Here is a 27,483-nt window from a genome sequence, read left to right as displayed (position 1 = left end):
GAGGGTTGTCCGCCCGCGGCACGCACAGCAGCCGCAGCCACCTCGCGCCCGGTCCCGCGGTCGCAGCTCGAGCCGCAGCCTTCGCGCCGTCGCCTCAGCCCCTCGCTTCGTGGGTCGGTCCTTCCGGCACACGGGCTCCAGCCGCGCCCGCAGCCGCCCTCCGAGCCCTTCAGGCCGCCCTGGTCTCCTCGCCCGGCCCGACCCAGCCCGTGAAGATGGTGGACCGCGAGCAACTGGTGCAGAAAGCCCGGCTGGCGGAGCAGGCGGAGCGCTACGACGACATGGCCGCGGCCATGAAGAACGTGAGTTTCTCCTCCCCCCCGCCGCCTCGCCCCAGCCCCTTCGCAGACGCGGGCTTTCGCGGGGTCGACTTGGGGACTAGTCGCCCGTCGCTCCTGCAGGTTGGCCGCCCCAGAGGGGGCTGGGGAGGGTCCTGAGAGCGCTGAGGACCGGGTGTGACGCGGCCTCCCCGAGCATTCCCCAGGGCCGGCGGCGCTGCCGCCTCGGCCCTCCCCACGCGCCCGCGCTGGGGCGGGGTCTTGGAGGGCTGGTCTCGGGAGCTGGGTCTCTGGCCGCTGCGCCTCCGGGTCTGCTGGGGACCTGAGCAGGGGCCGTGCGCATCCTTTGTGCCCCACTTCCCCTCCTCCCAGCCTGGCCATGTGGGGGCGGGGGACCGCATGGATGCGGTTCCTCTTTTCTCCCTGATGTCTGGGCGGCGCCTTTCCCATTCACTCAGCAGGTCTCCCGGTTTTCTGATACTCCCCCCCTCCCCAAATCTTCCCACTGCCTCTCCAGACAGATCCTTTAGGACCTCCCCGGGAAAAATGTAGGCTGTCCTGAAAACCTGGGCTCCAAGATGCAAAATCGAAACCTCCTTGCTCACGTTTTTCTTAACAAAAGGCTCCTCTTTCTGTATGCCCCAAAGCAAGTCCTCTTGCTTTTAGGAAGGGGGCACGTTTGTCTCGCTAGCGTTTTCATTGATTGTTCTCAATATGTCATCTCCTTGTTTTCCTACGGCTTTCGTATTGAAAAGTGTTGGTATTGTCTTTAAAACAAAGGTTGTGAATTTAGCTGACTAGTTCAGTTTGTGATATATGCTGTTTCTTTTTTAAATATAGGCACACATTTGTCGAAATTCCTATAAGTTGAAAAAATATTCTCTGATCTGATATTGCAAACAAAGCGGTGGTGGGAGGCAGTATCAAGTCATTCCAGAAGATTCTGCATTTGTCGTATTGCAGAGAGCCTAGACTGGGTGGAGGCTGGGAGGAGTTATTTTAAAGGGGAAAAAGTCTTCTTCTTTTTTTTTTTTAATTTGTTTTGTTAGATGCATCTGAAGCTTAAAAAAAAAAAAAACTAGCGCATCCTCAATGCTGATGAAAAGAGAATACTGATCTCCAGTTGTCGCATTTTGCAGATTCCTGCTTGTATTGCACCATTTTGTCAGTAACACTATATTCACCTAATGGGTGGTCAACCAGTTTGATATTAGAGGATTGGGGAAATATTGAGCATTATTAAATGAAACGTAAAATTATCTAATGATTTCGGTCTCCCACTATTTTCATATCTAACTTCCTGCCTTATGTAACAAAGGTTTTAAAACGCATCTCCAGTGTGCAGCGGATGGAGGAGTGTACCTTGCCTGTTAAACCTCTTTAATGAAGCAGTATAGGTATTGCAGATTAATTCTTGAATAACTTTACTGGTTCACAGAAGATGACAATGCTGATGCCTGTGTATCTAAGCCAGATACATTAACAAAGAAGATTTTTATCTCATTAAGGAAGAGAATTGATTCTGACATTTGGAGTACTGCTGTATTAATATTATTGCCACAGTTGCTGTCTTTAAAGCTCAAATGATGTAAGTTGCACTTTAGCAGATATCAGTATCTTTAGTTCACATTACTTAGACTCTTCTAATTTTTCCATATTTCTAGTTTCACAGGAAAGCGAGTGACCTCGCTCCTATATCCATAGCAACCCAGTGATGTCACACACAATGACACAGAGGCTGCAATGCACCTAATGGGTTGGTAGGGAGTATGCAGATGGCATTTGTCCAAGGTAATGCAGAAATTAGCAGATAAGCCAGGTGGAATTGAGCATTTTGTCTTCCACCGGATGAGAATTGGTCGTCCAAATAAGAATTTCATTTATCCTTAGACGTGCAAATCAGGGATGTCTGACTATGCCTGTTCACCTTCGTATTTGTAGTTTTCTCAAAAGTTTATAAGATACAGTCGTGGTTTTAAACATTTGTTAAAATTGGGCAATGAAGGAATAAAGATAGAAGTTTTAAACAAGAATATGTTTTATGCTCATAGTGCAGGGATGAGCTGTATACATGGGTTTATTGCAAATTATTAACTCGGCAGGTTTTAATAAAAACCTTAAAAATATTATAACTTCCTGCTGGGGCATTTTCAGTAAACGTTAGGGAATGAGAATCCATTACAGAACAATTTAGCTTGGGATTTGGAAAAGTTCTCTTTTGCTGTGTTTATGTTTCTGCTCCTTAACTGAATGTGCAGGAAAAAACAGTTTATAAAATATAGCAGACCTTTTCCAAATCTGTTTACCATGATTTTGAGGAATTAGGCTTACCTCTGATCTGCATTTTCCTCATCTGTAAAATGGGTCAACACCTGCTTGACAAAGTTGTGAGGATTAAATAAAAAATATAGTAGGTGCTTAAGAAAAGGTAACTATTTATAAAACTTTGTTTCTTCCTTTGTTTATAAAGATCATCTCATCAGAGAATTTGGAAAATACAGGAAGATACAAAGAAAATACTCAGTTCTACCACTTGAGTTCTCTTCTAAGGCTGAAGTCATCCAGATGCTAGCGTGATTAAAGTTATTTGCATCGGATGAAGTTACCCTAGTAGTAAAGAGTTAGGACCTGTGATAGTTGTAGGTGGGTGACCAGGATAGAGATAAAATGATGTATTCTGGAAAAGAGGAAAGAAGGAAGTTTAGTCTTTTTAGACACATGTGTGGGCTTATATCTAAAAAGAGCAAACACCTAGATGTTTCCTGCTTGTTAGACAATATTGACTTGTCCTTTGGATTTTAATAGCCTCTTGAGAAGTTAATATTCTAAGTAGGCTACTGGTACTTTCCTGGGGGGGGAGGGCGGGCAGAAAAGGTTCTGGGCTAGTAACTTTGTTGAAGTTACTGGGTTAAGCAATTTAACTCGGGTGTGTTGGGGGGCATTAGTGGCAAAAGGCTATCTTAATTATATAAAAAAGTCTTCGTGGTGGAATCGATATACTTAAAAAGGTTTTACAATGTTAAATATTCTGTTTTTCCTACTAGCTCTTCCAGGAGGCTAGATCAATAGCCATTATCACTAATGGAGTAATGACACCTCTTTAGACTCTTCAGAGGTGGAGTTCTGCCAGCCATTATTATAATCAGTCATGTGGTTTCAGTTGTTCTCTTTGGGGTGGAAAGAATACAGATGACAGTTTGCTTTTTATGTTAACCTTCACAGTAACTGAAATGACTCTTAAGTGCCTTTTCTAATTATTTAAATAATTTCATATGTATCTTTTGGATTATATTAAGATAAAAGATGTTGCTGAATGTGCATCCTCATTACAGTTCTTTGGATTAACTGCAGACCCTAGGGAGGATTTCATCCCCTTATACTTGGAGGAAGCCTTATTTATTTATTAAACCAAACTCTAAATTATTAAAAAGTGGAGGAAATGATTTTGTTTTTATTGAGGTAAAAGTCACAACATAAACTGACCACTTTCAAGTGTACAATTCAGTAGCATTCAGTACATTCACAATGATGTGCAGCCATCACCTCTAGAAAAAATAGGAAAATGATATTTTTAAAAAGTGATGATGGTCTGGCTATAGCTGGCTGGATTTCAGCACATTACTGATTCAGGAATGTGTCAATAGTGCAGGGCTCACAGCCAGTGGTAATCAGTATCCCTTTCTCTTTGTTTTCTAACATCCGAACCTTTCAGCATAAATTGAAAAGGGGACTTATTTTGGCTAGGTTTGTATTTCCATTTAAAAAGTTACAGAGCTTAAAAACTATACGTTGCTCACACAAATGAATAAGAACAATTTACCTGAAATCGGAGCAAACTGTTAACTATTTGGAGATCATAGGAATTTTGCTGGTGTTCTTATCATCACTCATTTTCCACCCCAAGACTGACTTTGTTAGACACACTTGCCCTGCTGTGTGGCCCGGGTTCCGGCAGTGCTGAGAGTGGTGAGCTATTCAAGCATGGGCTTCTCGTAAATAAGATGTTAAATACATTGTTTTGGTGTTTCTGAGGCTGCCAGGAACAACTTCTTGTCTCCAGTATCACCAGCCCTAACAGTTTTATCTGGCAGGGCATCTGATTCTTTCGTATTCCTACCAGATTCCATGAGATGTGGAAAAAAAGAAGCAAAGACCACTTTATATGTTTAACAGTCAAAGGGAAAAAAATCACATATAAACCATTGTCTTTTGTCTTATTTTCTAAGCTCTGTTTGTTAGAGCTTGACCAGATATTCGAGACTGTAATTATAGGGAACCTGTATTTGTTGCCTTTCTAGGCTATAAAGGCTATCAACATGAGCTGCCTTATGGCCTTTCCTGTCATAATCATTTTTCTGCTGTCTTCCCCACATTCCATTTTAGGTATTACCTATCATTTTGGTTTAGTACCAGACCATATTATCTTGCTTTAGACTGGCACTTGAAATTTTGATTTTACTAATTTATGAATTTGAGTCATAAAAAAACAGTTACATGAAAAGTGATCAACAAAAATTCCCAAAAGAAAGCTTTAATTTTAAGATAAATGGTTAAATTTATTTGGTTCCATGATTTTGCAGAAACAATAAAAATTTGTAAATCTTGTAAGACTTTGCATCAGTCTTTTTTTTTCTTCCTTTTAAAAGAACTCGTGAAGTCTAAACCAAATGTTCATCAGCATATCACTTGTAAGAGTGTCCCACGGAGGTAGATTTTTCTTTACCTAAGTTGAATAATGTGGTGCATAGCATTAGTTGCATTGTGAATAAGTAGATAGAAATGAGAGTGTTCTTACATATGTAGATTTTTAATATGACATTTTTTAAAAATTCCAAATAAACTCATTGGTCTTATCCTTTTAATCTTTGAAACGATACCTTATTTTTGGAGAGATGTAAAGCCAAACTTGGTGAGTAGGACCCAGGTGTAGTGTCAGCTTTTCCCTCTTAATAATTCTGTTGCTAGAACAGGGGTGCCAGAGCTGGGGATATGACAGTGACGACAGTGGGCAGCTGAACATGTAATGACAGTAGTGCGAGAGGAATCCCTCATCCACCCTCCCCCACCGCCGAGTATGAAGAGCAGCTGTGGTGGTGTGAGAAGTGAGAGAAGGCTAAGAGATAACAAGAGGAAGGCTTTGAAAAAGAAGGTTTGTTTTGAAGAGAGATCATTTAAAACTTCTTTAGCTTTCTGAAAGGAGTTATTAATATGGCACTTAAGCTACCGTATTCAAATAACCAAGATCTAGGAAACAAAGTTGCCTATGGTGCCAGTACTTTAAGGATGTGGAAATAAGCTTAAAATATTTTTGACTGAATTGTTTCAATTCAGTGCTATTCAGTTCAACACAATGCTCCTTTTGTATGGGTCTAACATGAAATAGTGAATGAGTATGTCTTTGCAGCAGAAGCCCAGGATGGATAGTCGCCATGCAAACAATCCCATATTCCCGCCAGGACATTCTTAAATGAGGGCCTGCCTGGCATGGCTAGACCCGGTGGATAGATGTTATTTTCAAATCATACTCCACTCTTCACATATGACTCACCTCTGGTCTTTCTAACTACATCTGTGTAGTAAAAATAGAGACTTAAAGTTGAGACTATATATATATATATATGTGTATATATATACATATACATATACATATATATTTTTTTTTAACGGTACGCGGGCCTCTCACTGTTGTGGCCTCTCCCGTTGCGGAGCACAGGCTCAGCGGCCATGGCTCACGGGCCCAGCCGCTCCGTGGCATGTGGGATCTTCCCGGACTGGGGCACGAATCCGTGTCCCCTGCATCGGCAGGCAGACTCCCAACCACTGCGCCACCAGGGAACCCCAGACACTGTATTTTTTTTCTAGTAGTTTGAAAATGACCCAGTGCGTGAGGATAAGGAGAAATAACAAGATAGGGTAAGAACAGCAGAACAGCATTCCGTAGGACAAGGAAAGCTGGTGGGGACAAGTGAGTAGGGAAGAAAAATTTTAGAATATCTTGATTTGGGGGTGCTCTGATCTTCTAAGGGACTCTGGTTTTTGGAAGGTTGTTATCAGTGGGACAGACCACTGATGACAAAAATGTCTGGCCTTTAGGACGCTAGAAAAATGACAAGTATCACCATAACAGTTCCCTATGCAGGGATATTTCCATCATGTCTTTCTACAGGGTTTTGCACCTTGCTTTTTCCCCTTGATATTTCAAGGATATTTTCTTCTGTTATCAGTATTTTCAGTGGCTGAACAGTCCTGTGGGTGTGTCATAATTTAATTTTTATTTAGCATTTAGGCCGTTTCCAAATTTATAAATAATATTGCCATGAATATCTTTGTGGCTAAAGCTTTCAACACAGATTGTATATTAGGACAGAGACCCCAAAGTGGAATTTTTGAAAGAATTGCTAAGAATTTTTAAGGAACTTGAAACCATCACTAGCACTGGTATGTATCTCAAAAGTTTTGGAAGATGTACTTGTTTGGATAGATAGTACATACACATGGTTCAAAGTTCAAGGATACCCTATTGCCCTTTCTGCTCCAGAAAGAGAAAATGAGGTTGAAACAGGGGAAAGTTTAACTGCAAGCTTATTTGTGGCAAGCTTCTCTTCTGCTTTCTTGTGGTTGGAATGAGTACCTTTTTTAAAAATTAAAAAAAACAAAACAAAAAAAACTAATATGGTAACTTTCAAGTATATGCAAAATAAAGATAATAGCATGATATAACTCCATATAACCAGTTTCACCGTTTGTCAGCATATTGGCCAATCTTCTGTCTATATACTTTACTACTGTTCTGGTCCCCTTGGTATTTACCATCTTGCAAGATGGTTTCTTTTTTTTTTTTTGGGGTATGCGGGCCTTTCACTGTTGTGGCCTCTCCAGTTGCAGAGCACAGTCATCCAGACGCGCAGGCGCAGCGGCCATGCCTTACGGGCCCAGCCGCTCCGCGGCATGTGGGATCTTCCCGGACCAGGGCACGAACCCGCGTCCCCTGCGTCGGCAGGCGGACTCCCAACCACTGCGCCACCAGGGAAGCCCGCAAGATGGTTTTTTATTGACCTAAAATTACGCCTTTTTTCCCACAAATGTTCCAATTACCAGCAAGATCTCTTTATATTCAGATTTGGCAACCTCAAAGTGTAGTTTCTTGCTTAAGGCATATAATCCAGGTGGCAGATAATTTTTTCCTTGATTTTAAGAGGAGTGTTTCTCTCAGTTGACATCCAAGTGCTGCTTCCCATCAGCCTTTGCTCAAGAGGAGGAGGAAAGGCTGGATGGGTCACGAGTGGGGAGAGGAAAGGTGGTGCTGTGTCAGGTAGGTTTAGAGAAGGGCTTTATCATTACTGGACTGTTTTTTACTGCCTTTTTTGGGAAAGGGACAACAAAGGCTGATATCTTTTGTCAGTTCTGGCTTTTATCACCAATCTGATAGAAGTGCTAAAACCCAATTGATTTGTTGAGGGCGATGTGGATAAACAAGTTTTGCTTTTGTTTGGTTTTGTTCCTTGCCAAGCATTTTTAAAAAATCATTTTTGCCTTAAAGTTATCATGGTACTGGTTGTAGGTATGAGTAGGTAGGTAGGTAGGTAGGTAGATACGTACATACACTAGCTGTCTGGGCCCGGACACCTTGGGCTTGAATTCCATGCTCAGAAGTATGGAGTTGACTAGTTTATTGATATCAGTAATACAGGTGAGTATACTGCCGTTTTATTTTTTTACCATTCGAAGGTCCTGCAGAAAAAGGCTAGATTTTTGGAACCATTTATTGAGGAAGAGAAAACAACATGGTAAACTTCAAACAGCTTTAGTAATGAATTGAACTTTAAAATTGCATAAAATATATTTCTATTAACATTACTTATTTAGAACTCTGTCTAGCATATAGATTCTCAAAAACACTGAATTATAGCTAGTTCTTATTTTGGATTTATGGTACTCTTGCATTTTGATCATGTTTTTCTCTTCATAATCTGGCTGGCTGTATAAATACATATATTTTTTAATGAAGGATGATTAAGACTAGCTTTTTAGCAAGTGTTTACATCTGTTGTGAAAATCACGTCAGTACTATAATTTACTAAGCTGTTATGGCATAGCATTACCCTGAAATGTTGATGAGTTCCACAACACAGTGGAAAACCTAGTGTACTTTTGGGTATGACTTTTTTCACATCTGTTCTATAGACTTCTGCACTGACTGTAATATTTTTGGGAAGACAAGATTTTTGGGGGGGGGGGGTTACGCGGGGCTCTCACTGTTGTGGCCCCTCCCGCCGCGGAGCGCAGGCTCAGCGGCCATGGCTCACAGGCCCAGCTGCTCCACGGCATGTGGGATCCTCCTGGACCGGGGCACGAACCCGTGTCCCCTGCATCGGCAGGCGGACTCTCAACCACTGCGCCACCAGGGAAGCCCGGAAGACAAAATTTTAAGTTACACACTCTCAGATTAAAATATTGCAATATAGTTGGACATTTACTGTCACTTGGGAAGCATCTTTCTATAGTTTTCCCATTTAATTTCACAACAGTTTTATAAAGTGATGGTCCCATTTTACAGGCAGAAATGTTTAAGTAATTTGCTTATTAAGGCTTGAGTTAAAAGTATTTTTCCTAAATCTCGGCCTCTTTTAAAAGGTTTTTTAGTTTTCAAAAAGGAGTCAAAGGTGAAGTGTATACATGGATACTGGTAATCTTTTAGCTATTGTCTCAGTGATCTGTTTTCATTAATTTTAGTCAATGTTCCATTGTTTGCAGAAGCTTTGAAATTGCTTCAAACTGCTGCATATTTAATATTTTCCCATTTGGTTGTGCTTGAGAGGGTTGTTATGTAATCCAGGTTTTTAATACAGAGCAAACTTCTTTAGGACAGCCCTAAGATGAAATACTCAATATGAGTGTAATCTTTCTTCTAGAAAATATTTGGTCCCATGACTGTGGTGTGTTTTAAATACCATTTAACAAAGGAGAACTTGCAGTTTTTTAGCATAAGGAGGTAAGTACCATGCTTTTGCCATTGGAGTCTTACAGGTATGGCCAAGAAGTGAAAGGATGCTACTCAAACTGAATGGAAGAGTATACCTCACTTGAAAGAAATGGGAGGAAGCTGTGACTTTTTTGTACATCAAAGATAATATGGGCTTGTGTGGAATTCACAAACTGGAATGTGGAAACATGTTTTGAGGGGATTTAAGTGAAGATCAAAGGAAGAAAAGAATGTTAACTTGAATATTTTGTAGATGTTCTAGGCAGTGGAAGAAGTGAATGGTACTGATCCAGAATTCACACAGGGAAGGTAGAGTTGTGAGGGGATTATTGAACGTCTGTGGGAACTTCCACACACAGAAAGTGAAGGTCAGCCCAGTGCTGTGGTATCAGGACACTGAAGTCACCCTGAGCATCAGGGGAGATTTCCTAGAGAAATGATAGCAGAGCAGTGAGGGGTGGATGTTGAGGGGAGGGGAAAGGCTGGAGGAAGGAGTGTCCAGGCAGAGGGAATAGCATTGTTTAGTTGCAGAATGTACAGGGAGCAGAATCTGTTGCATGATTGATCCAGTCACTACTGGTTGCGTTGAGAGAATGTTAGGAAATGAGTCCAGAGAGGTAAATAGGGGCAGGAGCCAGTTCATGAAGGGCCTTGTGGAGTTTGGGTTTTTTTCTTAGGCTTTGGAGAGTCATTGAAGGGTTTCAGGCAGAAGAGGATCATTGTCCGGTTTTTGGTTTGGAGAGAACCTTGGCAGCAGTGTGGAAGTTGAAGAGGGGGACAGTGCGGCAGAGGGACAAGACTGATTAGTATTGCAGGGTCTGCTCTGAAGGTATGAGGAACAGGACATGGACAGTGACGGCAGATTTGAGAGAGAGAATTTGATGGTTGGAGATGGGAGGAGGAGGAAGGAGAAATGATGGGGAAGATCAAGTCAGTTGCTGACATGCTGTGTTTGAGGAAACATTTTTTTTTTTTTTTTTTTTTGTGGTACGCGGGCCTCTCACTGCTGTGGCCTCTCTCGTTGCGGAGCACAGGCTCCGGACGCGCAGGCTCAGCGGCCATGGCTCACGGGCCCAGCCGCTCCGCGGCATGTGGGATCCTCCCGGACCGGGGCACGAACTCGTGTCCCCTGCATCGGCAGGCAGACTCTCAACCACTGCGCCACCAGGGAAGCCCTGAGGAAACATTTAAGTGGCGGTAAATGGAAGCATCATGGCTACAAGTTAATTCATGAAAAGCTCTTAAAACAGGGCCTGGCACAGGTTAAGCACTCAGTGTTACTTATTATTCATTAAGTAAATAAATATTTATTTAGGAACCACTAACGCCCCGGTTCTAGTCTCAGACCTGGAGGATATAATATCCCCTGCCCTCACAGAACTAACATTCTAGTGGGAGTCTCCTACCAGGCATAATAAGGTCACCTAGGCAAAATTGAGAGCTGAAGTCAAAGTGAACCCTGGGGAATCCCACTTCAGTAGTGACTGGAATGAGGAAGAAAAGACTAAGTAGATGGTGATAGAAAACCAAGAAAGAAAGCTAACAAAGTGGACAAGAGTATCAAGAAAGGGGGGTTAGTCTGCAGTGTTATAGATCCCTTAAGAATTAAGATTAAGACATAAGAGAACATGGGATATGTGAGGTAGGAAGACAGTTGATGACAGTGGTAATGGGGTGAGGAGTGAATGAAAGGTGAAGAAATGGTAACAAGTATAGGCTAATTTTCAGAAACTTGATTTTGAAGGAAACAGATGAGATTAAAAGGCATCGTTTATTTTATTTTTTTTTCCTCTGCGGTACGCGGGCCTCCCACTGCTGTGGCCTCCCCCGCTGGCTCCGGACGCGCAGGCTTAGCGGCCATGGCTCACGGGCCCAGCCGCTCCGCGGCACGCGGGATCCTCCCGGACCGGGGCACGAACCCACGTCCCCTGCATCGGCAGGCAGACTCCCAACCACTGAGCCACCAGGGAAGCCCCGGCATTGTTTATTTTAAACCTCAACTTGGACTACATGTTAATGGGAAAGTACAGGAAAGAGAGTGACTGATGGGAATATCTTGAGAGGGAAGAAGCATCTTGTTTGCATACAGGGCGGAGGCGGCAGTGGTAGGGGCAGTTGTTTGTCAAGTAAAGGCCTTTGGTCACTTTCCTTTGAAGAGGCTGTAGTAGAGCAAGGGTTGCCAGGCAGTGAGTGCTAAGGGCCCTGCTGAGGTTAAAAAGCCTTAATTTGTAGTGATTACAATCTAGTTTTTTTTGGTCTCTCCCTCTCCCCTACCCCGCACCATATTTTGGGTATAAGTGTTGAAAGCAGGCTGGGTGGCTCTATTGATGGAGAATTTGGGTGTTTAGAGATGGTATAGCAGAAGGACAAGGCATAGGAATGTTGATATTAATGCAAAAATAATTGAATTTGATGGATCTTGATGAAGCTTACAAGGAGGAAATAAAACCTAAAGGAAAGGGGCTGAGAATAAAGGAGAGGGCTCAAGAGCGAGTCTAGTAGGTGGAAGTGAGGGCTGGTAACATTGAAGGGTAGGTAGGAGTTTGGTTTTATTATTTTTTACTTGTTTTGGCCGTGCCGCACAGCTTGCAGGATCTCAGTTCCCCAACCAGGGATTGAACCCAGGCCACGGCAGTGAAAGCTCCAAGTCCTAACCACTAGACCACAAGCGAACTCCCCTTTTTAAAAAATTTTTTATTTTTTAATTTTGTTTATGTCTTTTTGCTTTATTTATTTAAAATATTTATTTATTTATTTATGTTGGCCACACCTCTTAGTTCCCTGACCAGTGAAATCGCCGTGTCCTAACCATTGGACTGCCCAGGAACTCGCAGGAGTTTGATTTTTAAAGTGAATGGTTGGGGGTGGGGCGGGGGGATAAATTAGGAGTTTGGGATTAACGTATGCACATTACATAAAATAATCAACAAGGACCTACTCAATATCCTGTAATAACCTGTATGGGAAGAGACTGCAGAGAATGGATACATGTGTATGTCTAACTGAGTCACTTTGCTGTACGCCTGGAACTAACACAGCATTGTAAATCAACTATACTCCAATATAAAATAAAAATTAAAAAAATGAATGGTTGTGAGTGAGGTTAAAGGTGTGGTTTAGGGATAAGTTGTCAGAATCGAGATAACTGAACTGTTGTTCAGAATTAATTTGAGGGAGTAGCCTTGGATAAGGAGGTAGGGCCAGAGGTCTGGATACAGGTAAACAATCTCAAAGAAAGTGAACATGACATTGATTCTAGGAGAAATTTTAGAAGCACAGAAAAGGCATGAAAGAGAAGATTGTGAGGGAGTCAGTATGGGCTTGTATAAGAACCTGCATAACTAATTTTGATTTAACTAATTTTTATTTTTTAAAAATATTTATTTATTTGGTTGCACCGGGTCTTAGTTGTGCCAGGCGGGCTCCTTAGTTGAGGCTCCAGTTAACTAATTTTTAGAATAGGGTTATTTGACTGCTAGCCAAGGGAGTGCTAGAGCATAGTATATCTATTTCCTGATTTGTGAGGTTAAATGGTGAGCTGCAGAGCTTTGGCATTTGTCCCGGTTGTTGAAAAGTGAGATCAGACTGGAGCAATGGGTGGAATCTCGGCTAATGAAGTGGCCTTGTTTTTGCTTCAGGTCCTGTACCTTGACCCTAAAATTCAACTGTTCGTTACATTTGATGCAGGTGGCACTTAACAATAGCCATCTTAATATTCGTTAAGTTTTTGTTTGTATCAAACTACCTAAAGCAGATATTTCTTGTTTATCACAGTTCTTTATACTGGCCAGGTAGTTTGGGTCTAGACTTGCTCCTGTGGGGCCGGAATAACTATGAAGAGGTAAAGGCCTCTCATCTCCAGGTTAACCCAGGCTTCTTTGCCTGGGGAAGGTTCCCAGCAGCGAGTCCTGATTCACAAGCACTTTTCAGGCCTTTGCTTACCTCATACTTGCTAATGTTCTACTAGCCAAAGCAAGTCTCATGATCAAGTTCAGATTATAGAGTTGCGGAAATATAGTTCTTGATGGAAGTTCTTGATGGAAGTTCTTGATGGAAGGAGCTGCGAAATCATTTAAAAGGAAGGAGATACACACAGGGTTGGAGGGAGTTATTAGGACCATTTATGCAAACAGTCTGGGCTGGATACAGCCTATGTAGATTCATGTCACTTAAACATTTGGAAGTGACAGTTTAGGTACTGTGGTTGATTCACTGCTGAGTGAAGTGTGCTACCTGCCCTTAAGGACTTTAGTCCTTTTAGGAGAAAGAAAGGTATACAGTTAAACTACAAGGCATTAGATATAAGCAGTATAATAACTGCAAGGTGAAAGTTACACACAGAGTAAGCAGTAGTTAGTTCTGCCTGAGGAATTTTCAGGCTTCAGGAAGTAAGTGTAGTATTTGAATTAGGGCTTAAAAGATGACATATAGAGAATTTTTCTTCATAGTTCTGGAAGTGCGTTTTAGGTGGTTGGAAAAGCATGATAGCAGAGGAGTGTGTAATATGAGGAAGACTGCGAGACCTGGGTCTGGGTATTGATGACTTGAAGCAGGGCTCTATTGATATTTGGGGCAAATTATTCTTTGCTCTTGTATGTGGCTGACCTGTGCATTGTAGGATGTTCACCAGCATGCCTGGCCTCTGCCTGGTAGATAATATCTAAATAGAGCTGCTTTTAAAATGCACTGTACCATAGGTTATACAGCATTTTCAAATACACCAGCTTATTTACCTTCTTCCCCCTGCCCCCCTCCCCCCCCAAAAAAAGCAGATCTATGGTAAAACTAGCGTTATAAATGTTAGTTCATTTGTGCTGAATTCAGAAAATAGCCCGGCTAAAGTGTGAAGTGGTGTATTCTAAATAGCAGACTGACGAGTACTGGCAAATTTGGGGGGAAAGAGTCAGGATGATGAGGGGAGTTGTATCTAGATCATAGAAACAGTTAAGTAGAGAAGACCTAGGGGTATGAGGACTATCTGTTTGAAGAAGTGATTCTGGCTCCAAGAAATAAAATTCTTAAGGCTAGCGACTGGCAGTTTTAGGGGAGATAAACTTAGCTTTATCTTCAAGTCAGGTACTTCTGATGTTACTCTCTAAAGGTGGATTTAGGCAGAATTCTCCCAGGTGTCCAAGTAGAGGGTTGGAAGAGCACCCAGCAGGGTCTGCAAGAGGGAGGGGAGCACAGCTTTGGGTTTGTGTGTGGATTGTCTGTAATTTGAGAAGTTGTTATTTTAGTATATTTCTCTCCTGCCTTTTTTCCCCATAGTGGCAGAATTGAATTGCTTCATAATGAAGAATACCCATGGTAGGGAATGTAAAATTCTTATCCCTTTTCAGGTTTGCTTAACTATATCTGAGCAATAGAGATAACGCTCTCGTTCTCATTTTTGGCGAGGCTATTGAGAAATATTAACCTATGTCAAACTACGTAGTTTATTTGAAAGCGCAAGAGGAGGATTAAATAAGAGGTAGAGGTTCATGCTGTATTATAGTGGGTTTTCTTTGTAACAGCCCACATGTTATGAAGTATTTGGAATTCTGAACTTGTCAAATAAGCTAATTAATTATTGACATGTGTGAAAGTGCTGTAGAGACTATGGCATAGTGCAGCAGTTTTATCTTTATTGAGATATGGTTCACATACCATACAATTCACCCATTTGAAGTGTACAGTTCACTGGTTTTTAGTGTGTTCAGAGTTTTGTAACCATCACTAGTATCTAAATACAGAACATTGTCACCTCCCCAGAAGAAACCCTGTACCATTAGCAAGCTGTCACTGCCCTCTGCCCTGCCTCCCCGCCCCCCCCCCCAACAAAAAGAGCTCTAAGCAACCACTAATCTATTTTCTGTTTTTATAGATTTGCCTGCTTGGGACATTTCATGTAACTGGAATCATAATATGTGGTCATTGATGATAGGCTTCTTTCACTAGCCTAATATTTTTATTGTCATCCATGTGGTACCATGTATCAGAACTTCATTCCTTTTTATGCCTGAATAATATTCCATTGTATGGATAATGCTACATTTAACTTATCTTTTCATCTGTTGACATTTGGATTGTTTCCACTTTTTGGCTGTTTTAACTAATGCTGCTGGGAACATTTGTGTGCAAGTTTTTGTGTGGGTCTCATGTTTTCATTTCTTTTGTATATACCTAGGAGTGGAATTGCTGAGTCACGTGGTAACTCAACATTTTGAGGAACATTGTCCTGCAGTTCTTAACCTGGAGAAATAGACGTGTGTGGATCCCATGCAATACTGAATCTTTGAAGGTTAGGGCGCTAGGGAGAGTGTTTTACAAAAAGCTCCTCCTTGGTTAAGAACCAGTCATATAGTGGAAAGCATATGGGATTTTGAGCCGTGAGATTTGCATTCCATTCTTTGGCTCTGAGCCTTAATTTTCTAAACTCTAAAATGGAAATAACAGTACTAAATCATAAAGGGTTATCTGGAGGACCAAGGAGGTATTATAATTTTAGTGAAGATCTCATTTTTGATACTACAAAAGTTATTTAGAAAAATACGGAATAGATGAATACTTCTTAACATGATAGAAGTATCTTTTAAACAAAGAGTTGGTATTTAAGAATGAAACACTGGACGTATTCCATTAAATTCAAAATGAAACAAAGATGCACATTATAAGCATTATTAATGTTGTCCTTGTCCTTGCAGTAGATGTGATACAGTATAAGAAATCTAACCACGGGAAAGGACAAGTGATATTTGGAAACCATAAAATTAGGTAGGGAGTAAACTGGAAAAATGTTAGAATTAGTAATTCAGTGGAACAGGGCTGAAATCTATAGTATGTATTTCATATATCAGCCCTAATCTGTATAAAGATATAATGAAAGATTTTTATGCAACTAAGTTTTGGGTTTTTTTGCTTTTTAAGGTATTCTTGGTAGAAGCGAGGTGGTGAGCACAAAGCAGCAGGTGTGGGTTTGAGTTATTTACATCAGTAAACTTGTTTACATAAAACTGCTGGCTTTGAGCTTTTTTTGAAAACTTGGTTTTCAAAATTGACTTTAAACTTTAATCGTGGGTGTGATTAACTCGGTAAGTTATGGAGAGGGTTTGTTTGAATAGGTACTACTGGTAACAGGTCAAAATTCAACCTCCTCAACCTTGACTGCCTCCCAGCCGCTCTGTTTTCAGACCCTTCTAGAAATACAGTGAGAGCATACAAATTCCTTTTTAATGGCTACCTAGAACTCTGTTGTGTGGATGTTTCATAATCTAGCCAGACTTCCATCGAGGACCATTTAGGTGGTTCCAAGACTTTAGCTGCTACAGATGATGGCAGTGAATCAGTTTCTAGAAGTGGAATGGCAGAGTCAGAAGTTTTCTTAGTATTTGTAATTCTGACAGCTGTTCCCAATTGCCCTCCATAAAGTTTGTACTAATTTATGGTTTCCAACAATGGATGCGAGTGCCTGTTTATCCACAGTATCAGCCTTCACGGTGAGTCATCAAAGTTTAAGTTTTGCCAGTCTGATTGGAGAAAAATTAGCATTTATAAAATGAATGAATTTGAGTACTCTACTTACATTTTCCTTTTTCTTTTTCAATTGTCCATTCCTTTTGCTCACTTTTCTATTACTGATTGGTCTTAAATTCCTTTTAGGAAGGTGTTTTTGTTTTTGTTTTTGTTTGGCTGTGCCGCTGTGAGGCTTGTGAGATCTTAGTTCCCCAACCGGGGATTAAACCTGGACGCTTGGCAGTGAAAGCACGGAGTTCTGACCATTGGACCACCAGGGAATTCCCTGCAATAGCATGTCTTAAAGTACATATTTTTTTATTGGAGTTTAGTTAATTTACAATGTTGTGTTAGTTTCAAGTGTACAGCAAAGTGATTCAATTATACATATATATTTTTTTCAGGTTATTATAAGATATTGAGTATAGTTCCCTGTGCCATACAGTACGTCCTTGTTGTAGAAAAGTACATATCTTAATTAAAAAGTACTTCATTGCTAAAAATTGCTAGCCATCAGTCTGACAACACAGGGTTGCCACAAGCCTTAAGTTTGTAAAAAACTGCAGTATCTGTGAAGCGCAGTAAAACAAGGTACAGGCTCTATTAGAGAAACTAGTCCTTTCTCTGTGACATGTTGCAAGGTTTACATCTTCAGAGACTCAAGGTGGGAGAAAGAGCACAGGATTTGAAACCAGAGGACCCGAGTTTGTGTCCCTGCCCTGCTGTGTGTTAGCAGTGTGATTTTTGGGAAAAAGTCCGTTGATTTCTCCGCATCACACCTGTAACGTATAATGTCCACCTTGTTAGGGTAGTTGTGAAAAGAACATAGGATTTGGTGGCTGTCAGAAAAGCCCAGGTTCTCAGGAAGCTCTCCTCTCATCCATGAGACCTTGAGCTTGGCCCTGAATATGCCATGGAAGTTTCATTTTTCTTCTAGGATGTTCCTCTTCCTGGAATGTTTCCCTTCAGCACAGTTTTTATCCAGGGTCATTGCTACTGGCTTTTATTTATTTATTTTAAATTGGTAAATTTTTGTGTAGGCTTTTTTTTTTTTAATTTATTTATTTTTGGCTGCATTGGGTCTTTGTTGCTGCACGCGGGCTTTCTCTAGTTGTGGCGAGCGGGGGCTATCCTTCGTTGTAGTGCGCGGGCTTCTCATTGCCGTGGCTTCTCTTGTTGCAGAGCACGGGCTCTAGGCGCACAGGCTTCAGTAGTTGTGGCACGAGGGCTCAGTTGTTGTGGCTCGCGGGCTCTAGAGCACAGGCTCAGTAGTTGTGGCACACAGGCTTAGTTGCTCTGTGGCATGTGGGATCTTCCCGGACCAGGGCTTGAACCCGTGTCCCCTGCATTGGCAGGCGGATTCTTAACCACTGCGCCACCAGGGAAGTCCCTCTGCTGGCTTCTAAAAGGCCATCTGATGAGCTTTCCAGGCAGAGTTTGAATATGTGTTGAGGGTCCCCAAGACTTACCCCCATGTTCAGTGATCTGCCAGGACTCAGCATATAGCTGTGCTCTTGGCTATGATTTATTACAGTGAAAGGATGCAAAGCTAAATCAACAGAGGGAAAAGGTGCTTGGGGCGAAGATCAGAGTGACCAGGTGCAAATTTTCCAGAGTCTTCTCTCAGGGGACTCACACAGATTGCGTGTGTGAAATGTCTGCTGGGAATCTCATTAGAGACTCAGTACCCAAGGGTTTTTTCGTTTCGTTTTGTTTTTTTGATGTTTAAAATGTTTATTGGTATTTTTTTAATAGATCTTTATTGGAGTATAATTGCTTCACACTACTGTGTTAGTTTCTGTTGTACAACGGAGTGAGTCAGCCATATGCATACATGTATCCCCATATCCCCTCCCTCTTGAGCCTCCCTCCCACCCTCCCTGCCCCTCATCCATTGAGGGATGCTCACAAAGGCACTTTCTGCCTAGCACAAACCAAATTCAAGACTCCTAGAAGGAAAACAGGTGTTTAGCATAAACCACATTGTTTGGACAGACATTTTAGGGACAGTGAGCCATTCTTAGTCGTGGATGGTGGGAACCCTTCCAAAATCTTAGTTCTCAGATGCTAGCCAAGGGTCAACTTTGCAAGCAGACCTTTCTAAAGATAGTAGTCTCAAGGCTGTTGTGTTAACTCTTTTTTGTACAGACTGTACTTCAAGTTTGAGGCATTTTGTCCACATGTGCAAGACATGACTTCAGATTATTTTCAGAAATTTTAATTTGAGATTTAGCAGGTCATCTCTAGAATACATGACTAATTTTGTGCAAGCAGAACAGTGTCACATTTACTTGCAGTGGGTTATTCTGCTGCCTGCACAGTATATAGATAACTGTCCATTACATGGACACTGAGACTGATTTTGCACCTTGTCACGTTTTTCTTTTTGGTGTAGGGTGTTCATATATAGCAGTCACTGCATTTACCCTTTTTATGGCCTCTTGGCTCTTTCAGGTGATATCACTCCTAGGACCAAAAATGCTTCATGGGGCCAAATGTTATACCTGGTTTCTGCTAACTCATTTTTTTAATAGACTATTTTTTAGAGCAGTTTTAGGTTCACGGAGGAAAGCACAGAGGTCCTGTATGCCCCCCTGCCCCTCCCCACTGTCAGCATCCCAGCGTAGTATGCTGGTTACCATCAATGGACCTACACTGACTCACCATTAGTATTCAAGTCCATCATTTACATTGGGGTCTTGGTATTGTACATACTGTGCATTTTTACAAGTGTGTAATGACATGTATCCACCATTAGAGTATTGTACAGAATAGTTTCACTGCCCTAAGAATCCTTTTTTCTGCCTGTTCATCCCTCCTATCTTATTTGGATGTGAACAGAATGTAAGTTCTTTGTGGAGATTTTCAGCTTTCCTTAAGTCAAGGCGTCTTACTCACCATCATAAGTTATTGTACAAGATTCGGCTTGATAGAAATACATTTTAAGTAAAGTAAGCTTAATTCAAGTTTCATTTAAGGAGTTTAAACATTTGAAGTTGCACTCATTACAATTTAAGGTTCTCCATAGGTAAGTTGAAGAATTGTGAATGACTTGGTGCTCCAAGACCACAGGGTCAGAAAGTTATCTAAATAGCTTTCCAAGAATCTCATGGGTTGTTCATCTTAGGTAGAGAAGATTTCTCTCCTCATCAACTCTTAGGGGACAACAGTTGATAACTAATTAATATCTGATGCCTTAGCAGCTGGGATTTGGGGAGTTTTATTTCTTAAACTGTTGGTGAGAATAACAGATTTTTCTAACCTTTTTGCTAACAGCTCTCTCGAACTCACTGAAAGAAATTTGAACTTGAGCTAGTATCATAGGAGTTGAGAAGAGAAACCTTAATTTTATTTATTTATTTTTATTTATTTATTTTTTTTTTGCGGTACGCAGGCCTCTCACTGTTGTGGCCTCTCCCGTTGCGGAGCACAGGCTCCGGACGCGCAGGCTCAGCGGCCATGGCTCACAGGCCCAGCCGCTCCACGGCATGTGGAATCTTCCCGGACCAGGGCACGAACCCGTGTCCCCTGCATCGGCAGGCGGACTCTCAACCACTGCGCCACCAGGGAAGCCCCTTAATTTTATTTTTAACCAGAACATAAAACTGGAGAATGTACAAACTGTCCACATTTTCCAGTAGCCATGACAGTAAATTTTGGGGACCATATATACAAGTATTGCGTTCTTAGAAACAGTTCAGTGACTGTTTTGAAAGACATTACCTTGCTTCCCAAATGATACATATCTCACATCTTCCTACACTGAATAGGCATTCGATCTTGGTTAAACCTTTTGTGAACACTATGTGGATACTTTTTTTGACCTTTTAAAAAAAGTTATCTTGACTTTTGAAACTAGGATGGTTGGGATCTCTATTTTATTTTAATGTAAAAAATCACAGATTATCTCTCATACAATCATTTTGATATTAAGGATTTTTTAAAAAATTCTGATTTAAGGTTTTTAGAGAAATCTTAGTTCCTTTGAGCAGACTTTTTTATTAGAATTAAAGGTTTTCCCCTCTAACATAGTTTTTCAGTGGCAGAGAACATCTGGGTATGTCCCAAATGTGGTTGAGTTACTGTATCTAAAGGTGATGTTGGCATTTCATAATCTCCATGTTCCAGCTTGTCTGAGGCAACTGGACAAATTTTACATAAGCGCAAATGGCTACCTTTGGGCTCTTTAGCCCAACTTTTGCAGCAGGAGACCTAACGGTATAGAGTACTGGTGAGGTAATTTGAGCTTTAAATAGTTGCTGGCTCTTGAAATAAGGATAGCATGATTTAGGGGAAAGGCCAGAACCCGATCTCAGTGGCCTTAGGCATCACAGCTTCTTGCATTGGAGACAGTTATCAGGTTACTCTAGAGGTGGCTAGTCTTCAATATCTGCACATTCATTCAGTGAATATGGGCTGGTGTCCTATGGTATGCGGGCCTCGGGCCTACAGAGGCCTCTCAGCCTGTTTGAAAGCCAGTCTGGGGAGTTATTCCAGGCTATATGATATTAAAGTTTATGGAAAGGAAGTGATGTAAGGGAGCTAAGGACTAGAGAATAGCATGAAATGGAGAAGAGATACTTGATATCTCTTATACATTAGTAGCATTGAGCAGAAGATAAACGAGATGATGTGAGGAATACAGAGGCCTCCTATGGCGAGACTTAAAGTGAAGGGACATTATTCAAGGTGTTCTCAAAAGTAATTGCTCAAGGGAATTTCCTGGCAGTCCAGTGGTTAGGACTCCGGGCTTTCACTGCCGAGGGCGCAGGTTCAGTCTACCTGGTCAGGGAACTAAGATCCCGCAGGCGCATGACTTGGCCGAATAAAAGAAGTAAATGCTCACATCTCTATAGCACTTTACTGTGTTGGGAGCACTTTATCGTTCATCTGATACACCCTTATAATCTTATGAAAGAGGTAGAAATCTGTATGCAAACTGAGGCCCAGATAGATGAAATGGCTTGTCCCCAAGGTCACTTAGTAAATGGTGGGACTGGAAAGCCCCAGTCTTCTGGGTTATTTGCATATATGTCAGAAATTGACAGGAGTGACAGTGGCTGAGTGCTGGGAATAGTTTCTCCAAAGTCCAGAAATATATGGGAAATTGGATGTGAGATGATAAGCCTCCTATTCAGGGGAAGCAGTGTTTCCACGGTGGGGGGGTGGAGGGGCGCTCAGAGAGTAAAAAGCACCTCTGTGCTGGTTTCCTTCTGCTCTGAAGTCCAGTAGAACCAGAGCCCTGTTCCCCCACTCTGCATCTGCTTCCCCTAGGCCACCTCTGGCAGAGCTACTGTTGCTGTCTAGTGTAGAGTGGAGAATCAGTAATGCATAGTAAAAGGTTAGCATCAGAAAAACCACTCAAAAAGTTAGGAATTTGAGAGTGTGTTATTTGCTGGATGTTGTGAGAATTAGCAAGCAAAGCATATGAACTAATAAGTATGGTTTACATTCTGATTTGATTGTATCTGAGAGGAACTATTTTACAACCAGTTTCCTTAAGTATAATCCTCTCCCACCCCGACCTCTTCCATGATAAAAGAGGAATACATACCAAATGTAAACGGTCCATACACAGGTAAGTCTCTTGGAATCCCAGCCCTTCCCCCCCCAGATACTTTAGCTTATCTTTTTGGATTACATCCCAGTACCTTTCACATCTCTGAGTAATACAGTGTTACATGGGTGCTGTGGTTGATCTACACAGGGAACAGGGAGTAGCCAGTTTAACTGGGGGTGGGAGGAGTAGAGCTGGGCAAGACTGCATAGAAGCCATGAGTATAACTTGGTTCTTGACAGTTGTCTAAGTATTTTCCAGGCAGGAGCACTGGTAGTTGTTCTAGGCAGAGGCAGAAGAACAAAGGGCAGAAGTATGAAAGGTTTTTGCAATTAACATGTTACCACTGGAGCGCAGGTACATGAGAGAATGAGGCGAGGAAAGCATCTAGTCTGTTGTAAGTCATAGGAAAGAGCTCATGATCTGGGGTTTCTGATAATGCCGTTGACTTAGTATGTACCAGTCTAGATATGATAGTTAACCAGGCAAATAAAAATGTGACCTCAGAATAGGAAAAAAAGTAAGAGCTCAGTCACTCCTTGTAAAATTTTCTGTTTCATATGGTTGTTAGACACTTAGAGGTGTATGGCTCTGACATCACAGAAATCAGGTAATATAAGTTAAATAGTTTTAGTCACTTGATTTAATTTCTTTATTATATGCAGTTGCTTGGTAGTCATAAAAATACACAACATCGGTGTGCCGTTGCTTTAGTGTCCTCAAGGCTCTTAGTGTTTGGGATGACGAAGACCTTCTAGCACAAGTGAAAGAAGCATTAATTCCTGTTGGCCACCTCAGCTCGGAAGTGCTTTGCTCACCTCTCCATTTTATTGCTGTTGTATTCAGACACTACAAACACATGTTCCCCAAGTTGCTAATATGTCAGTGATCAGAGTCAATCCCGTGCCCCCAATTTTGACTTCCTTTCTGGCGTTCGTAATTTATATTATTTTAACATAAGAAAAGTTTCTTTGTTTCTCAAAAGTCAACTTGACGTTGACTGACTATGTTCTCACCCGGTAGGCAAGATACTCTCACCCAAAATGGATGGGACCGACGTTTGGTAGACAGGGCAAGGTTAGGAAGCAGCTGTCATTCTTTTTTCTTAAAAAAACTGATGAGATATATAAGCCATCTATACTTAAAATCCTTAGGATCAGTATGTACGTAATGTTGCATGAGAGACTTGTTGACCTTTTGTAATTTAGATCAAATTTCGATTTTACATCTAAGAGTTAGACTTGATAGTTCTTTCCTGGAACAGCTGTGTGATAATAAGCCTATGTGTCCTTCTCTAGGGAGAAAGCAGGGGTTCAGGCACCATTGAGCCGGTCGCAGGTTTTTCCCTTCTTTGTTGCTCCTTCCCGCTCTATCCCTCTTCCATATAACCACACAGCCCAACTTCTGTTTGTTGATTACTTTAATCAGCTGGTAGACCTCTTTGTGTTTTAGTGGCATAAAGATACGATTAACCCAACTGACATCATCTGTACCATGACAGCTCTTTATTCTTTCCTCCTTAATAGGTGACAGAGCTGAATGAGCCACTGTCCAATGAAGAAAGAAACCTTCTCTCTGTGGCCTACAAGAATGTAGTTGGGGCACGCCGTTCTTCCTGGAGGGTCATCAGTAGCATTGAGCAGAAGACATCTGCAGATGGTAATGAGAAGAAGATAGAGATGGTCCGTGCTTACCGTGAAAAAATAGAGAAGGAATTGGAGGCCGTATGTCAGGATGTGCTGAGCCTGCTGGATAACTACCTGATCAAAAATTGCAGTGAGACCCAGTATGAGAGCAAAGTGTTTTATCTGAAGATGAAAGGGGACTATTACCGCTACCTGGCTGAAGTCGCCACTGGAGAGAAGAGGGCGACCGTCGTGGAGTCATCTGAGAAGGCCTACAGCGAAGCCCATGAGATTAGCAAGGAGCACATGCAGCCCACTCACCCCATTAGATTAGGCCTGGCCCTTAACTACTCCGTTTTCTACTATGAGATCCAGAACGCCCCAGAGCAAGCCTGCCACTTGGCCAAGACCGCTTTTGATGACGCCATTGCTGAGCTCGACACTCTCAACGAGGACTCCTACAAGGACTCCACGCTCATCATGCAGCTCCTCCGAGACAACCTCACGCTCTGGACAAGCGATCAGCAAGATGACGACGGTGGAGAAGGCAACAATTAAGGCCCCCAGGTGGACTGGCAGCACACGCTGATGCTACTACTGCAGTCTTTATTTTTTTCCCATGAGTTGGGGGTCGGGTGGGGGAGGGAAAGGGAGCGATGACCTTCCTAGGGAGAAACCCACGACCTGTCCTGTCTTTGATCGCCTCTTTGACATTTTTGCCAAAATACCACTAGTGGAAAGTCAGGCTAGCTGTGCTGGTATTGGAATAGCAGCCTCACACTGGCATATGGACTGTTCTGTAGATTAATGCAAGTGGAGCTGTCCTTAATTTAACTTATTGCTAGAAAATAGGGTTTTAAGATGAAAAGAAAACTTAAACGGAATAGCCCTCATTCAATAAGTTCTGTGGTTCCAGTAAGGATTTTTATGTACATATGCTCTTGTCTTTTAAGTTCTGGGTACTTTCTAGCTCATCTGTTTTAGCTGTGCATTTTGTTTTTCAGGGTGTACTCTACCAGACATGGAATAGTTAAAATCCCAAGCTGATAGACTTAGAACATAAGGTATATTTATCCTTGTGGTTTAGGCCTTGCCAGTTTTCAGAAGTTTCTGATTAGTTGACAGTATTAACACTAAATTGCAGTTTACAGTATTTCTACATTACAGCCATATGTGACATCAAGCCATTGTGATTGTGTGTTTTTCTTATTTTGGCTTTTACATCCTTATTCAGCCTCATCCAGGTTGGTTTTGCTGTTATCTGTCTCCTAGGCCAGAAGGCTTGCCTGAGGAGAATCAAAGCTACTTTAGGTTTTGTTGAATAGGTGCTTGGCAGATGGCTGTGGGATTTTTGTCCTTCTTTCTTCTTAACTTAAATCCACCACAAAAATGATTAATCACTTTAATAGAAACGTTAAACACCACAAAAATAGAGAAAATTCAGGTCTGTATGTCATTTACTGTGCTGATATTTCCAGAGAAATCCTGATTTTTTTCAGCCGCCATAGCTTCTTCCTCAGGGACTGCACTGCTGTCTCACTCCTCACTTGAGTCTTCCGTACTGTACCTTGTGCCCAGGGCATGCACTCGGGTGGGTTGAAAAGCTGTTGGGTTGTAGAAGTTGGCGGTCGTTTTGAGAAAGTTTGTGGTGCAGTGTGTGAAAATTCAGGTGCTAGGAGCTTACTGGTAGAAAAATCCTAAAGGAAGAGCTCTATTCGTAAACATTCTGTCCAGTTTCAGGAGCCTCGTGTGTCAGTTTTTCCTCCCTGAAAACACTCCTTCCCCAAATAATCATTGTAGGAAAATAAACTAAAATCATTATCAGATAATAAATACTTAACTCCTATTTGACCAAAACTTTTTCTATGTATTTTTTTTTCTTTTTAATGAAAGCATAGAAGTTGGAAATTCATTTGTGCCATCTGTACACGTTTTAGAATTGAAGGAAACCACGATGCTATTTCCACAAGTTTGTTTCAGTTAGCCTTAGGTCCTTGGTTCTCATTTTGGATAAGTCTTAACACACGACCTGTTGCATGTGCATTCAGCCTTTTTTATAAAGTCAGTAACTGTGAACTGCTGAGATAGGTAATGACACCAGACTTGTTTGTTTGTTTTATTTAGGCAGGGAGAGGAATGAGTAGTAATTGAGGAAAACCTGACAGTTGCTTTTGCTAAAACGAAAATGGAGCTTCCAGTTGTGAAATGCACGTGTTGACCAGGATCCAGGTGACAGTGAAGATAGAAGAGTGTGACGATGCTCTGTAATGTGGCACAGTTACCCAGCATGACTTTCCTTAGAAGGCCCCCTCCATATGCTAGAGCGGAAGTCCCAACTAACCAAACCTACCGGAAGAACTAACAGAAGAGAGCTTTATAGCTTCTGTGCCCTAACAGGGGCCTAAGGTCAATGCCACGGATGGGAACAGATTTGCGGGGTGGGGTGGGGGGTTGGTGGGGTTTTCCTTAATTTATCTTCATGTTCAGTGAGCAGTGCTGTGTCCTTCCTTGTAGCATTTGGAAATGATTTACTGGAATTACAAAACCTATTTTTCTTTTAAATTTTAGCTTTGGCTCTGGCTGCTTTTTAGAATAATGCAAGATAAAACCATGTCTGAGGGCTAAAAATGAAGGAGGGAATGGGAGACTTGATATTTAAGCAGCTTGAATGGTTTATTTTCTTTTCTTTATTTTTAAAGAAATGCACTTGCCTATGATGCTGTCTCTCCAGTGAAATGATTACTCCTCCATTACTCTATTGATACAATATTGTGCATGCTAGTGTTGTATTTCTATACAGTAGCTTGAAATTTATTAACTTATACTGTAGGTGTTATGTATTCCTATGACAAAAAAAATTAAGTCTTCAAATTTTTTAAAGTTTTTTTAATTTAATTTTTCCTTTTGGGGGTAAAGTTTGCTCTACCAAATAGTGATTGTAACAAATTGATCTGTTTTGGATGTTGCTATAGTGACATGCAGTTATATATTTTGTTTTTAAGGGTGGGGGGGAAGCAAAAGAAACACCAGTGTTAGCTTAATCTTAATGTCTGGTGTTTGTCATGGTGAAATTATAACTATTACAGTGTAGGAGAACAACGAATATGTTCTCTGAATGAGCCTTTGTGCTTTTTGTCATGTTATGCAGTGAACTATTTTTAAGGTCTAATCAGTGATTATTTTTCCAACTCCGTGTTTCTCTAAGGAATTATTTCACACACGGACCATTCTTAGCAGTTTTCCTCAGTGATGGAATATCATGAATGTGAGTCATTATGTAGCTGTCGTACATTGAGCAAATAAACTTACAGATCTGATGTCAGTGCTAGTTTTATTTAATGAGTTGAAATTTTCCTTTGCTTTTGAAGGTTTGATTGGACATGGGTGTTCTGCCCCACTCAAAGAATGAGGTTGGACTGCGGGGGGAAAGGGGCAAAATGGTGTATATTGGAAAGTGCCTACCTCTGGGAATCAGACCTGGGTTTACTGACCTTAAAAAATGATCGCATCTTTTGGGTCTCCATTGTTTCTATTATGAAACGAACCTTA

At 41.5% G+C, this 27,483-nt stretch overlaps 1 protein-coding gene and 1 long non-coding RNA gene across 2 annotated transcripts; both read left to right on the top strand.

The window, feature by feature from the left end:
* YWHAG (tyrosine 3-monooxygenase/tryptophan 5-monooxygenase activation protein gamma) lies at positions 1 to 27,251 on the top strand. The gene is made up of 2 exons (XM_004268818.3): positions 1 to 302; positions 23,836 to 27,251. Exons 1-2 carry the CDS (start codon positions 216 to 218, stop codon positions 24,490 to 24,492), a joined length of 744 nt encoding a protein of 247 aa, XP_004268866.1. The 5' UTR covers positions 1 to 215; the 3' UTR covers positions 24,493 to 27,251.
* Positions 5,955 to 18,143, top strand: LOC125961506 (uncharacterized). Its single transcript, XR_007472294.1, has 2 exons — positions 5,955 to 10,211; positions 10,435 to 18,143. It is a non-coding gene; the product is annotated as an uncharacterized LOC125961506 (long non-coding RNA).
* Positions 27,252 to 27,483: the final 232 nt, after the last annotated feature.

The sequence above is a fragment of the Orcinus orca genome, chromosome 16 (assembly GCF_937001465.1).
Source record: "Orcinus orca chromosome 16, mOrcOrc1.1, whole genome shotgun sequence".
In the NCBI taxonomy this organism is placed as follows: Eukaryota; Metazoa; Chordata; class Mammalia; order Artiodactyla; family Delphinidae; genus Orcinus; species Orcinus orca.
The sequence above is the reverse complement of the archived record's forward strand: the minus strand, read 5'-3'. Positions and strand labels throughout refer to the sequence as shown.

Bases quoted from the DNA above. Each gene is read 5' to 3' on its own strand.
- YWHAG (XM_004268818.3), top strand. From the start codon at position 216: ATGGTGGACCGCGAGCAACTGGTGCAGAAAGCCCGGCTGGCGGAGCAG. The intron at 303-23,835 runs GTGAGTTTCTCC...CCTCCTTAATAG, and splicing joins TGGCCGCGGCCATGAAGAAC to GTGACAGAGCTGAATGAGCC.